The sequence below is a fragment of the Eubalaena glacialis genome, chromosome 4 (genome assembly GCF_028564815.1).
Source record: "Eubalaena glacialis isolate mEubGla1 chromosome 4, mEubGla1.1.hap2.+ XY, whole genome shotgun sequence".
Taxonomy (NCBI): Eukaryota; Metazoa; Chordata; class Mammalia; order Artiodactyla; family Balaenidae; genus Eubalaena; species Eubalaena glacialis.
In genome coordinates this window covers 42,861,690-42,874,114 of record NC_083719.1, presented here as the reverse complement: position 1 = coordinate 42,874,114, position 12,425 = coordinate 42,861,690, and the positions used below count along the sequence as shown (strand labels likewise).

The window sequence follows — 12,425 nt, the reverse complement described above, 5'->3', positions numbered from 1 at the left end:
ATTGTTTGTTCATTTGTGAATTATGGACATAATAAAATGCCCTTAAAAGCTGTATCTCCTAGAGACTTCAATAAAGAGATTTGTATGGAATATGAAAATAATTTGAATTCATGTTTTCGGTGTTTTATTGTTTTCTTTTGAATGGAAATAAAAGCCAATGTTACCGTGATGTGTTTGATAACTTACTGTGGGTGAAGACTTAGAGACTGAGTCTCTAAGCTCTCCCTTTATGTTTTTAATCCCTGTCTGTCGAAGTCAGAGCCAGACTTCTTTGGCTGATCTTAAACTGGATAAAATATCTGTTTACATATTCAGAATAAACAACTAAAACCATTTTGTTTTCAACTAATGAAATCACCCTGTGAATGAACCAGAGGTGTTCGAAGCCATTACATGAGTTTGGTTTTTATGATTTTTGTGGCACAATCTACAGTGAATACTCTGAACATGGAGTTTCAGTGAAACTTTTAACTTGCTTGGCTTTGAGAACATTTCTGTGATCATGGTCATGTTGGCTTGATGGGACTTGACAATCCTTGAAATTGGCTTTTATTAACTTTAGGCTCTTCAATATAACTTACTGAAACTAGCCATAAAATATACAGAACTCTGCTCAAATTATCTGATTTAAAACAAGGATTTGTATTGATCTTTCGATAGCCAAGTAGTTGGGAAGGCTAAAAGTGTTTTATTTTTCTTGTTTTACATAGATTAAACCCAGGATAATTATCAAGTTTCATTACGTAAATCCTGTTTGGCACAGGAAGTTGGAATATTCTCTTTCTTAGGAATGTATCTGATTATAAAAGAGACTATCGTAATTCTTGGTGGAATCATCATCAGTATCTGCATAGGAAATCTCCACTCTCCTACTTACTCTCAGTTGCCAAACGTACACACATGACTTTCTGATATGTGTTTTAGGAGTCTTTTCTCCTCTCTGAATCAGGGGAACCAAATTCCTTTTGAACCAAGTAGGGTGTAATAAGTAAAACACTTAAGAACCTGGTTCCTCTTGGTTTTGTTCTTAAGTGCAATAGAATTAAGTTTTGTAAGCATGCTGTCATTTTTAGGTAGAAAGATGATACCTAGATGTTTATAGACTATAACATTGAAAGAGCTGGTTCATTTGGTACAGGACTATCCGTGCACAGTGTGAAAATCAATGTCAAACAAAAGCACTTAATCTGGTGGGAAATCTAAGGCAAGATGCTAAAATAACACTTAAAAATTTTTGAATTTATTTTTTAAAAAGTAGTCAACTTGTGAGTGTTCCAAAGGAGGTATTCATTACTGCTGTTCAGGGACAAACCCTTCAAGTGGAAAATAAAACTTAAATCATGGTCACAGAAGTTTTTATGTAATAAAGTCAGGCCACTTATGCCAGTTATGGCTTGTCATGTATTACTTCAGAAATGCTTGGCAAGTTTGTTCTCAGCGACTCATTACCCATCCTAAAAGTATCAATAAAATGATACTGAGTAGAAATCGGACCTCAGACCCTCCTAGGACTCTTTAACTGCCCCCTGCCCCACCCTTCTGATTTCTGAAGGTAAGGGGAGGGAGCTGTGTACACTGGGGAGGTAAGGAGATGTATGAAATAAAAAATATTCTTGGTCTCTAGGAGAGAAAATTAATGTTTCTCTTCTTTCTCTTCTAGATTGTCCTTTTACTCGGGCCACTCTTCGTTCTCCATGTACTGCATGATGTTCGTGGCAGTAAGTACTTTGTGTCTGTTGATGGTGGCTTACGTGTGCACTTTATGTGTTCAGGTTTGGCGTCCTCTCCTGTGAGACCCCTCCGACCTTCTCATCGGCTTCACTTCTCAGTCAGCTGTAAGCCATTACTGGCTGCACTAAGTTCAGAGGAGAACTGGATGCCTGTGCTCCTGCCAAAGCCAGTTACAATTGTTTGAAACAGCTTTTTGTCCTTCATTTAGAGGAAGCAGACAGGCGCGTTGTATAGCAAGCTGCAAATTGGGAACCTTCAGGATAATAGGGAGTCTTTACTCCTGAAGCAGACAAGTGGTCGAGGATACTTGTCACTTTTCTGACAATGGTAGAGGCCTAAACAGATAACCATCAAGTCTGCAAGCCTGGTGCTAAGAATGAGGTGACATGTCCCCTTACTTTGGGACACATTTTCTGAAGAGGTTTTCTGGAACATACAGACAGCTTCTGCGTAATCTCAGCAGGTCACTGCTCTGAAATACAGGCCAAGGTGACTGCTGCTCCTCACAACCTCACCTGACCGAGAGCCCTGGCGTCATCTGTGTGGCGTGGGTGCCGAGCAGCCTGCCTTCCCTGGGGGCTGCTGGGGTGAGGACTTTTGATTATTGGATGTGAAGGCAGCTGTTGTTGCTCCTATTTGAGCAGGTTTTATTTCCCTTCCACTTTGTGAAACATTTCCCAGACTGCTTTCCATGGGACTAGAAAGGTTCTAACTTCAGGGAGAGCCAGTTGCTGCTTCAGGAGCTTGTCATCTATACAGTCTCCCGATGGCGATTCTAATTGCACTTGCATTATACAAAGTCAGCAGTGGAGAGTTAGAGAAGACTGGCACCCATATTTTACATATCAAACTAGAGATGAATGTGTAGTGAGAGTAATTAGTGGAAGACCAGGCTTTAGGGCACACACAAGGGGTCTTTAAAAGTCAACTTAATTGACTTTTATTTTTTATAATGTCTTCTGTGTCTCTCTCTGTATGTATAAAATTATCAAGATTTGGTGGGAAAAGAAGGGAGAGGAGAAGATCTCTACCTTAACAGATCAGCTGTAATTTTTGTCTTGATTTTCTTTGTAAGTGGATTTTTTATATAGTTGTGCTGTGTAAATTTGTTGTTTCCCATTCCCCTTCCCCCTCTGATCACATTAAGTGCTATATGATATTAAATTCATGACATGGATTAAAGATTCACGATGTGTATTGTTAAGAGTAGCCTGCTGGGAGTTACTCGGTTTCATTTAGAGAGAATTTAACATCAGTTTTACCAAATCTTCCTTTTTTTTTTTTTTTTTTTAACTTTAATTTATTTATTTATTTTTGGCTGTGTTGGGTCTTCGCTTCTGTGCGAGGGCTTTCTCTAGTTGTGGCAAGTGGGGACCACTCTTCATCGCGGTGCGCGGGCCTCTCACTATCGCGGCCTCTCTTGTTGCGGAGCACAGGCTCCAGACATGCAGGCTCAGTAGTTGTGGCTCACGGGCCCAGTCGCTCCGCGGCATGTGGGATCTTCTCAGACCAGGGCTCGAACCCGTGTCCCCTGCATTGGCAGGCGGATTCTCAACCACTGCGCCACCAGGGAAGCCCCTCTTCCTTTTATTTGAAAAAAAAAAATTCCAAAAAATGAAAACGTAAAATTTATAAAACGTAAAAATTGCAGATGTGTTATATAAAATTCAAACCCAAACTTCAAACCCTTTTCAATAGAGCTAATTTTTGGCTTCTTCAACATTTCTCGAAATTGCAAGGCTTTCATCTTATGTTAATTTTGTGAGGAAGCAACAGTGTACCAATTCAGCAGAATTTAGAACTTCCTTTTTAAAATATTCACCCAAATGTTTCTGAAAATGTGCCATGGGAAATGTGACTTATTTGACGGTAGTAACAGCAAATACTGTTCTAGCAATCTCTGTTCATTTATCTTTCTAGGAAAAATTACCATGTTTTCTAAAGGGAGCCACCATATTTTTTTCTCTTTAAACAGGACATGGGGACTGGGGGAGAAGGGGAAGGCTGGCAATGGCTAGAGCTATTAATATATCCTGAGAACTTTTCCCAAAGCAAAGTTTGTGACTATACTGAACGGCTTTTGAATGTTTGTATGCCCCAGAGCCAGACATCACCAGGGCTACTTTTGTGGTTGGTTATTCACTCACCTGTGTGTCAGTATCTTTAAGTCCCGTTTTATGAGAGAGAACTAAGAATCTGAGGTTTGGTTGATATTGATGATGATTTGCATTTACACTACTCTTAATTTTTGACTCCTTCTGAAAGCTCCCATGAAGTAGGAGTGGAGGGATGATTGCCACCCTTTCACAGATGGGGAAATAGGGGCCTTGCGAGGAGGCTGCTAAGGTTTACAAGCTCTCTGGGAATCTCTTGTTAATCAGGCTCCCTTGCTTTGTTGACTACTTGAGCTGGACCCTTGTCCAGTTATTTCGAAGAAGGTCAGGTGATGCAGATCTCTGAAAATAAAATGGTGACATATAACTTCCACCGATTTTTTTTAATAAATTTATTTTATTATAAATTATTATTATTTTTTTTGGCTGCTTTGGGTCTTTGCTGCGCATGGGCTTTTCTCTGTTTGCGGCGAGCGGGGGCTACTCTTCGTTGTGGTGCACGGGCTTCTCATTGCGGTGGCTTCTCTTGTTGCGGAGCATGGGCTCTAGGCACGCGGGCTTCAGTAGTTGCGGCATGCAGGCTCAGTAGTTGCGGCACGCAGGCTCAGTAGTTGTGGCTCGCAGGCTGTAGAGCGCAGGCTCAGTAGTTGTGGTGCACAGGCCTAGTTGCTCCGTGGCATGTGGGATCTTCCTGGACCAGGGATCGAACCCGTGTCCCCTGCATTGGGAGGTGGATTCTTAAGCACTGCATCACCAGGGAAGCCCGCCACCCACTGTTTTTAATTTCAAAGAATATTCTCAGCTGTATCATACTCCATGCCTTATATTTATTTTTGCTCTTCTTCTTTGCTCCTTGACCCTTCTTAAAATATCTGTATATTCGCTCAAATAGAAACTTTTACTGAGCTCTTTTGTGAAATATGAAATTAATGTATAGAGGATGAAATTATAGAGGGCCTCAATGGCCAGCCCACTCTGTGGACACCCAGGAGCAAACGAGGAGGCAAATTAGGGCTATAAGCAGAGGGCAGATTACCTCAACTTTAGTCTGGTGATTGGGTCAGTATCAGCTATTTAGATGTAAAGGTATAGTGCAAAAGAAAAAGTTCAAATAGGTTTGTCATAGACCAGGAAATTTCTGGAGCAGCAAGCAGACCAGAGCAGCCATGCGCTGCGTTTCACTGACTCTGAGCAGTGGAAATATTTAGTTGGTGTGGATGTAGGCTCCAGCTTTTATTTCAGCCCCTGAACACACAGATGTCTCCTTGCCTTCTAGCGTTCACATTTATATACCACACTTAACCACTACGCCCCCGCCCCAAATTCCTTAGGCAATGACTCGTCTCGCTCCCCTAGGCATCTTGGCATCATGTGTCAGTCCCAGATTCGGGTGGACATGTAGTCATTTAAATCCTCTCTGAGGACAGTTTTTGATAGCCAGAACTTCCCTGTCAATTCCTGACACCCAGAAATTAACTTCTGGTTACAAATGTCTCTTAAAGAAAATAGCCGACCATTGTTCTGCTCAGGCAGGGAGCGGAGCCCTGCACACTTTACCGTGCCTGGAGTTAGACCTGTGAAAACCACCTAGGTTGGCGGCAGCGCAGGGTAGGGTTGCACGTAGCCAGTTGATGTGCTTAGTGACTCCCCTGGAGTTTGGCCACGTGCCAAAGATTCCAAATTTACTTGATTGTTCAGGCAAAGAGGAATGGGATGAGACTGTCCTTTTTCCAGTACAGTAAGGAATACACTGAAGTACTTTTCCCGGCACTGTCATATTGAGGCTGTAACCCCAGAGTGTTTCTATCACTGCCTGTTATGAAATTTCTATATAAAACTCTACAATAGGAACCCAAGTACCTCTCAGTGTCAGTGCTTCAGCTTGGCTTCCCTCCCTGCTGCAGAATGCCTTGTATCTGGGCCTTGCCCCCTTCTCTGTGTTTAGATAGTGCTTGCCCCCATCTCTGTCTTACTCAGACCCTCTGACACCACCTACTTTCCTCAGCATTTGTACAGTCCCTCATCTGGCATTGACCATACACTACCTAGCACTGTTGATATTTCATGAAGATGTTTCCCAAACTGTGAATTAATGTGAGCATTGGGCAAATGGCCCATAAACTACATGAATCCTGCCTAATTTTAAGGTAGGATTTGAGATTTAAATTTAGGAACTCTGTGAATCCTAAAGATGGTAAAATTAAAGTCTAGAGAAGAATAAACTGAGGCCTGCCTTGCAGTGCTGTCCTGGCCAGGTCTCTAATCAGATGAAGGTGGAACAACACAATGTGCCTGGCTTGGTATTAGAAGCAACGTTTCAAAATAAGTAGACCAAGGTATATTTCTTTGTGTTGAGCATGCTGTTGCTAGTCTAATTCAGGGGTTGGCAGATTTTTTCAGTCACAGGTCAGATAATATTTAGGCTTTGTAAGCCAGGTGCAATCTCAGTCGCATATTCTTTTTTTTCAAATAGCCCTTTAAAAATGTGAAAATAATCCCTTGACTGTGGTTGAAAATGGGAGGGGAAACCCTCTTATTTTTTTTTTATATGATTTTTAAATTTTTATTTATTTTATTTACTTATTTTTGGCTGCATTGGGTCTTCATTGCTGTGCGTGCGCTTTCTCCAGTTGTGGCGAGCGGGGGCTACTCTTCTTTGCAGTGCACGCGCTTCTCATCGCGGTGGCTTCTCTTGTTGCGGAGCACGGGCTCTAGGCGTGCGGGCTTCAGTAGTTGTGGCACGCAGGCTTCAGTAGTTGTGGCGTGCAGGCTTCAGTAGTTGTGGCTCGCGGGCTCTAGAGCACAGGCTCAGTAGTTGTGGCGCACGGGCTTAGTTGCTCCGCAGCATGTGGGATCTTCCCGGACCAGGGCTTGAACCCGTGTCCCCTGCATTGGCAGGCGGATTCTTAACCACTGCACCACCAGGGAAGCTGGAAACCCTCTTATTTTAAGAATAAAGTACAGGTGTACCTTATTTTATTGTGCTTCACTTTATCACACTTCACAGATAGTACGTTCTTTGTAAATTGAAGATTTGTGGCAACCCTGCACCAAGCAAGTCTATGGGTGCCATTTTTCCAATAGCATTTGCTCACTTCGTGTCTCTGCGTCACATTTTGGTAATTCTCAAAATATTTCAGACTTTTTCATTATTACTGTTATATCTGTTGTGGTTATCTGTGATCAGTGATCTTTGATATTACTGTTGCAAAAATATTACAACTCGCTGGAGGCTCAGATGATTGTTAGCCTTTTTTAGCAATAAAGTATTTTTAAGTTAAGGTATGTACTCTTTTTTAGACAAAATGCTATTGCACACTTAATGGACTGTACAATATAGCATAAACATAACTTGTACATGCACTGGGAAACCAGAAAATTCATGTGACTCTCTTTATTGCGATATTCACTTTACTGCAGTGGTTTGAAGCCAAACCCACAATATCTCCAAGGTATGCCTGCATTAAGAGACTTTGTGATGCAATAGCATTTTATAGTTAAGTGTTACAAGGTCAGTCTCGGAAAGGCAAAATAAAAATGAACCAGCTTCAAAAAATACCTTGTTCAACAATCAAATTTTAAAAATGAGGTTGTACAACTAGATCCTTTAATGGAAGCTAAAAGTTTATTTTTTCTTCAGAAGTTTTAGACAGCAAAAGAAAGGTGATATCCTACTCTTCAGTGATAATAAAATAATGGAAGAATGTTTACATAGTGTCATAGACATTGAGTTTCCTTATTTTTTAAAAAAGTGTAATTTTTTACACAAAAGGAAAAATGTGTACACCTTCTTTTTCCAGTGTGGTCCTGTGCACTGGGAAGTCCTCACTGTTTATTCTGACAACGTCGTCTTTGTGACCCATATCGTGAGGCTCTTCATAAAGTGGCCCACAAGTGTTAGCTTCTCTGTGTTTTGGGGGAGGCCTCTCTGCACTTGGCAGTGAAGCATTTGCTGCCTGCACGGTGTAGCTTCTTCCTACAACGCTCCTCTCTGGGCTTGAATATCTAGTTATTTTGAGCAAACTGACTCCTGTCCTTCCTGCCCTAAGGAATAAGAACATTGCCTTTATGAATCTCTAGTAATATCCCAGCTAAGCAGCTTTTATTTCTTTAAAAATATCAGGCATAGTAGCTTATTTTCAACCCATTTTCAGTAGGTTTTACTTTGCTAAGAGAGATTGGACACTTTATCCTGCATTGAGCCATAAGATTTACATGGGGTTTTCCTGACCAGAAGCCCTTACCTGAAGAGTGGCATTTGCTCATTTTGGAGGCAAAAACTACCCCTGAAACCTTCCTTTTCACAAAGGCCAGTGGTGAGGCCTGGTTTCAGTGAGAGCATTCCTTGGAGGATATTGGTCGAGTCGCAAGGCTAATTCTCTTCAAACTAGTTTCTGCTTTCTGAAACTGGGCTCTGCAGTCAGTGGTTGTAACTGATTTGCTCTGAGCTCTTGATTTGACTCACTGGTCAGGTTCAAGACAGGGAGGAATAGATAGACCTCACTGCAGTTTCCTTTTGGGGCCTTGAGGTTAACTCCCTCTCCCTATCACATCCTCCTGTGGTATTTGTCTATCCTCCTCCTTTTAATAGATGAAAATGGGGGGAGGGAGGAGTGTAAAGGTTAGTGAAGTATATGCTGTATCTTTGTCTTTCCTGTTAACTCTTTTTCATTTCCCAACTTGTGTCTCCTGGAAATCCAAGGCCTGTTGCATTTTCCTGTATGTTAGAGCAGGGATGCCACCAGGCAGGTTCATGTGTTCCTTTTATAAACATGACTGTTCTCTTAAATATTTCAGGACAGTGTTCAAATTTGTGGGGGAGGTAGGCATAGGAGGTGTAGTCCTTTATACGCGAGTGAAGACTGGACACCTAACTGGGGATTCTCCCCCATCCATTCTCTCTCCTTGGCTCACCCTTGTGTTAATTCCCTTTGCTTCTCCTCTTAAAAACTTAGTTACCACTGCAAATCCAGCTCAGTGTAAATCCCTGGATTAGGCCCTCTTTTCTACCTGCCTCTTTATGTCTACAAGTCTTCCACGGCTGACTGGAGTTTTGTGGATTGCCCTAGTAACGAAACTCGCCAGCTGCGTTTGTTTTCATCCTTTGTTCCTTTGCTGTCCCGCACTGGGGCTTCATGAATCCTGTACTATTACAGCGTGAAGCTTTTGCTTCTGGGAAGCACCTCAGTGAAGTGCTGCAGGTTATTGCTTTTGTTCTGCCGTTTCCACCTTGTCTTTTATTTCTAGTTGTGAACTATCTTGGAGCTTTTTCCTTCACCAGAAAGTTGGATGTTAGGATTGGGAGGGATCCAGAGGCTACAATCTCTCATCAAGCAGTACCCCCTTCCCCCCAGTGAAATACCCACTGGGCAGGTCAGTTAGCTAGGCCAAAGTGAAGCATGTTCAGAGAAGAATCTTAGAATGGGCCTGAGAGAATAATAGATGAGTCATTCGGCTTAGGGGCTCACACCCTTGTACTGTTTGCAGAAAAAAAGTCATAGAAGTAAATCCCATGCCTAGTGCCACAGTTCTCTTGTAATGGTGCCTTCAGTGGACATTTAGTATGTTTGTTCTGATGTGGGATTTTATTTTTCTAAGTTTTTCTCCTTGTTTGAACCCAGGTGTACAAACAGCCTGTTTTCCTTTTCATTTGAAACGTACCCTTTTAAAAAGTAAAACTCTCTATCATTTGAGTCACAGAAATTCAAATTTAAAAATAAAACAAAACAGGATTTTGGTTAAACACACAGAGAGGAGGCTGTTAACTGGCTTTTTTTTTTTTTTAACATCTTTATTGGAGTATAATTGCTTTACAATGGTGTGTTAGTTTCTGCTGTATAACAAAGTGAATCAGCTATACATATACATATATCCCCATAACCCCTCCCTCTTGCGTCTCCCTCCCTCCCACCCTCCCTATCCCACCCCTCTAGGTGGTCACAAAGCACCGAGCTGATCTCCCTGTGCTATGCGGCTGCTTCCCACTAGCTATCTATTTTACATTCTGTAGTGTATATATGTCCATGCCACTCTCTCACTTCGTTCCAGCTTACCCTGCCCCTTCCCCGTGTCCTCAAGTCCATTCTCTAGTAGGTCTGCATCTTTTTTATCTTTTGGTTGTAAGCAGCTGACTTACGTAGATCTCCTAGAGGAGAGGATGGTTTATAGTAAAGACATACATGGATTAGAACAGGCACACCACCAGGAACAGAACTTTTTCCATGTATCTCATTGACCACCTGGTTTTTTACAGTGTGGCTGCCACTCCACACCGTGGGTGCTTCATTCTTTTCTATTAAATGGCTCGTTCTTATCTAACCATAGCTTTTGCTTCCTCTTTAGTTTGCAAGTAGCCTATCAGGTATCCATTAGGTGCCATTTCTACAACTTCTGAAAAAGAGAACTCCTTCTTACTCCCAGTGTAAATCCCAGAGGGCACATTACAGCCCAGCAGATTTCTAGGTCAAGCCTGTCATAAGTCATACTCAGTGCCCTCCCAGAAAACAAGGCAGGGCTATGTGGTCCCCTTCAATTTTGTCTGTGGATCAGCACTTTCCCCCAGAGGGAAAATTTAAAGTTTTTAAAAATAATTAATTAATTAATTTTGGGCAGCGTTGGGTCTTCGTTGCTGCACGTGGGCTTTCTCTAGTTGTGGAGAGCGGGGGCTACTCTTCGTTGCGGTGCGCGGGCTTCAGTAGTTGTGGCTCACGGGCTCTAGGGTGCGTGGGCTCAGTAGTTGTGGCTCGTGGGCTCTAGAGCACAGGCTCAGTAGTTGTGGCGCACGGGCTTAGTTGCTCCGCCGTATGTGGGATCTTCCCGGACCAGGGCTCGAACCTGTGTCCCCTGCATTGGCAGGCGGATTCTTAACCACTGTGCCACCAGGGAAGCCTGGGAGAATTGAAAGTTGTAGATGCTGCCACTGAACCAGTCTGGTACCATATACAACATTGGATATGGAGTTCTGTAAGTTCTAAATCTTAAGAGATAAGCAATTGAATGCCTTACCTCTAATGGGTTTAGTGCACATGTGATTAACATATGCATGTGTGGGAAGAAGGGGAACAGTGGAGGTTGCAAAGGCAGGGACCTACAGAGCCTTTTTATTATCAGCTCTGGCATTAAAGCATGAGCTGTCCCTGTATCTAGTTCTAACGTAACAGGGCTGAGGAGCATCAGATAGTCAGTTCCTCTGAGACAGGGAAAGATGGAGGAATGGAGACTTCTTTTTAATGAAACATACATACTTTCTTCTCCCCTCAAAGGACAAGGAGTAGAATTTAAAAAGTTATAAATCCACAAAGTCAAAGGATGGAAAAGGAGACAATAAGCAAGAGATAAAGATTCTGGAAAGCAGTTAAATGAGTGGTAGGAGGAAGCCAAGTCTCTAGCGCCTCCAGAGAGTGGGAGCTTAAAAGATTTGCACTGCAGAACCTGAGAAAGGATGAGGAAGTGGAGCCACCAGAAAGACAGCATGGTGTGCTTTGTTGGACCTGCTCATGTAGGACAGACTTCTGGCTGGCAACATGGGAGGGGAGTTGTCGAGGTCTGGAGTTGTTTAGGGCACGTCAACTGTGGAACTCAGTTGACCCAAGGTTCAAGAAACTCAATGTTTACCGCCTTGGGGTCTACTGAAATGGAAGAGTCTTCCCAGGGAAGAGCAGGGCTAGAGGTGGTGCCCAGCTTTTGTAGAGCTACATTGAGTACCCTGGACCCAGGGAAACACAGAACAGGCATATAGGAAGCACACTCAATTAACCAACCTCACCCAGAGCTGAGAACTGTTCTGTGACCAGAGCCTGCACTCAGACCATACGGCCATTAGTCAGCAGAAGGGCCAGAACACAGAGTGGAGCACAAGGTTAGGTGTATGATCACAACTGGGGAATCCCAGAGCTCCCACAGGGGGCGTGACCTCTGGATCCACACCGAGGGGACCATCTGTACTTGGGTAGACGTGTAAGAAGAAACTAAGTACTTAGAGGGTAAAGGGTTCACCTCAAGTATATTGCAACTTATTTGATTACTGATCCATAAATGAATGTTATTTTGACAAGGATGTTGAGGAAGAGATTGGGGCAAATTAATACTTATTTAACAGATGTCTGCAGGCTACCTAGAGTCAAAGTCAGGGTTCTTTCAAAGGAAAGTATTGTTTGTTAGAGGGATTTTAGAATCTTAAGTGAGGAAGAGCCTTAAAGTCCTGTCTCTGAGTGAGTTTCCTTTAGGTTAGGACTAGCTTTACGTCCATTTTAGAGGTTTTTTTTTGCTTTTTGGTTTTTTAAATTGCTGTGTCGCTAGCAGGGATGGGTGCAGTTCTCCCTAAGATGTCTGCATTCATGTAAGTATTTGTAATTCTTAGGTATATGTTTTTATAGTCTGAATAACCCATGCCTTTAACGCTTATCTGAAAAGGTAGCTTAATAATAACCAGAAGAGGGTCAGTTAAACTTGATATATGAAACTTGGGCTTCAGCCCTAGTCAAGGAACTGTCCTCCTTAAAATGAACAAAAAGTTTCCAATTAAAATAGAACTAATGAGGTGAATCTTATCTGGCATGGCTGTGGTACCTAATTGGCCTT

At 42.5% G+C, this 12,425-nt stretch overlaps 1 protein-coding gene across 2 annotated transcripts in view; it reads left to right on the top strand.

Annotated features, from left to right (window-relative positions):
* PLPP1 (phospholipid phosphatase 1) overlaps positions 1-12,425 on the top strand; it is a 121,500-nt gene that overhangs the window by 105,235 nt on the left and 3,840 nt on the right. For both annotated transcript variants that reach the window (XM_061189263.1, XM_061189262.1), the window contains exon 4: positions 1,661-1,718. In XM_061189263.1, the coding sequence (XP_061045246.1) occupies positions 1,661-1,718 (58 nt within the window). The remainder of the gene's footprint in view (positions 1-1,660; positions 1,719-12,425) is intronic.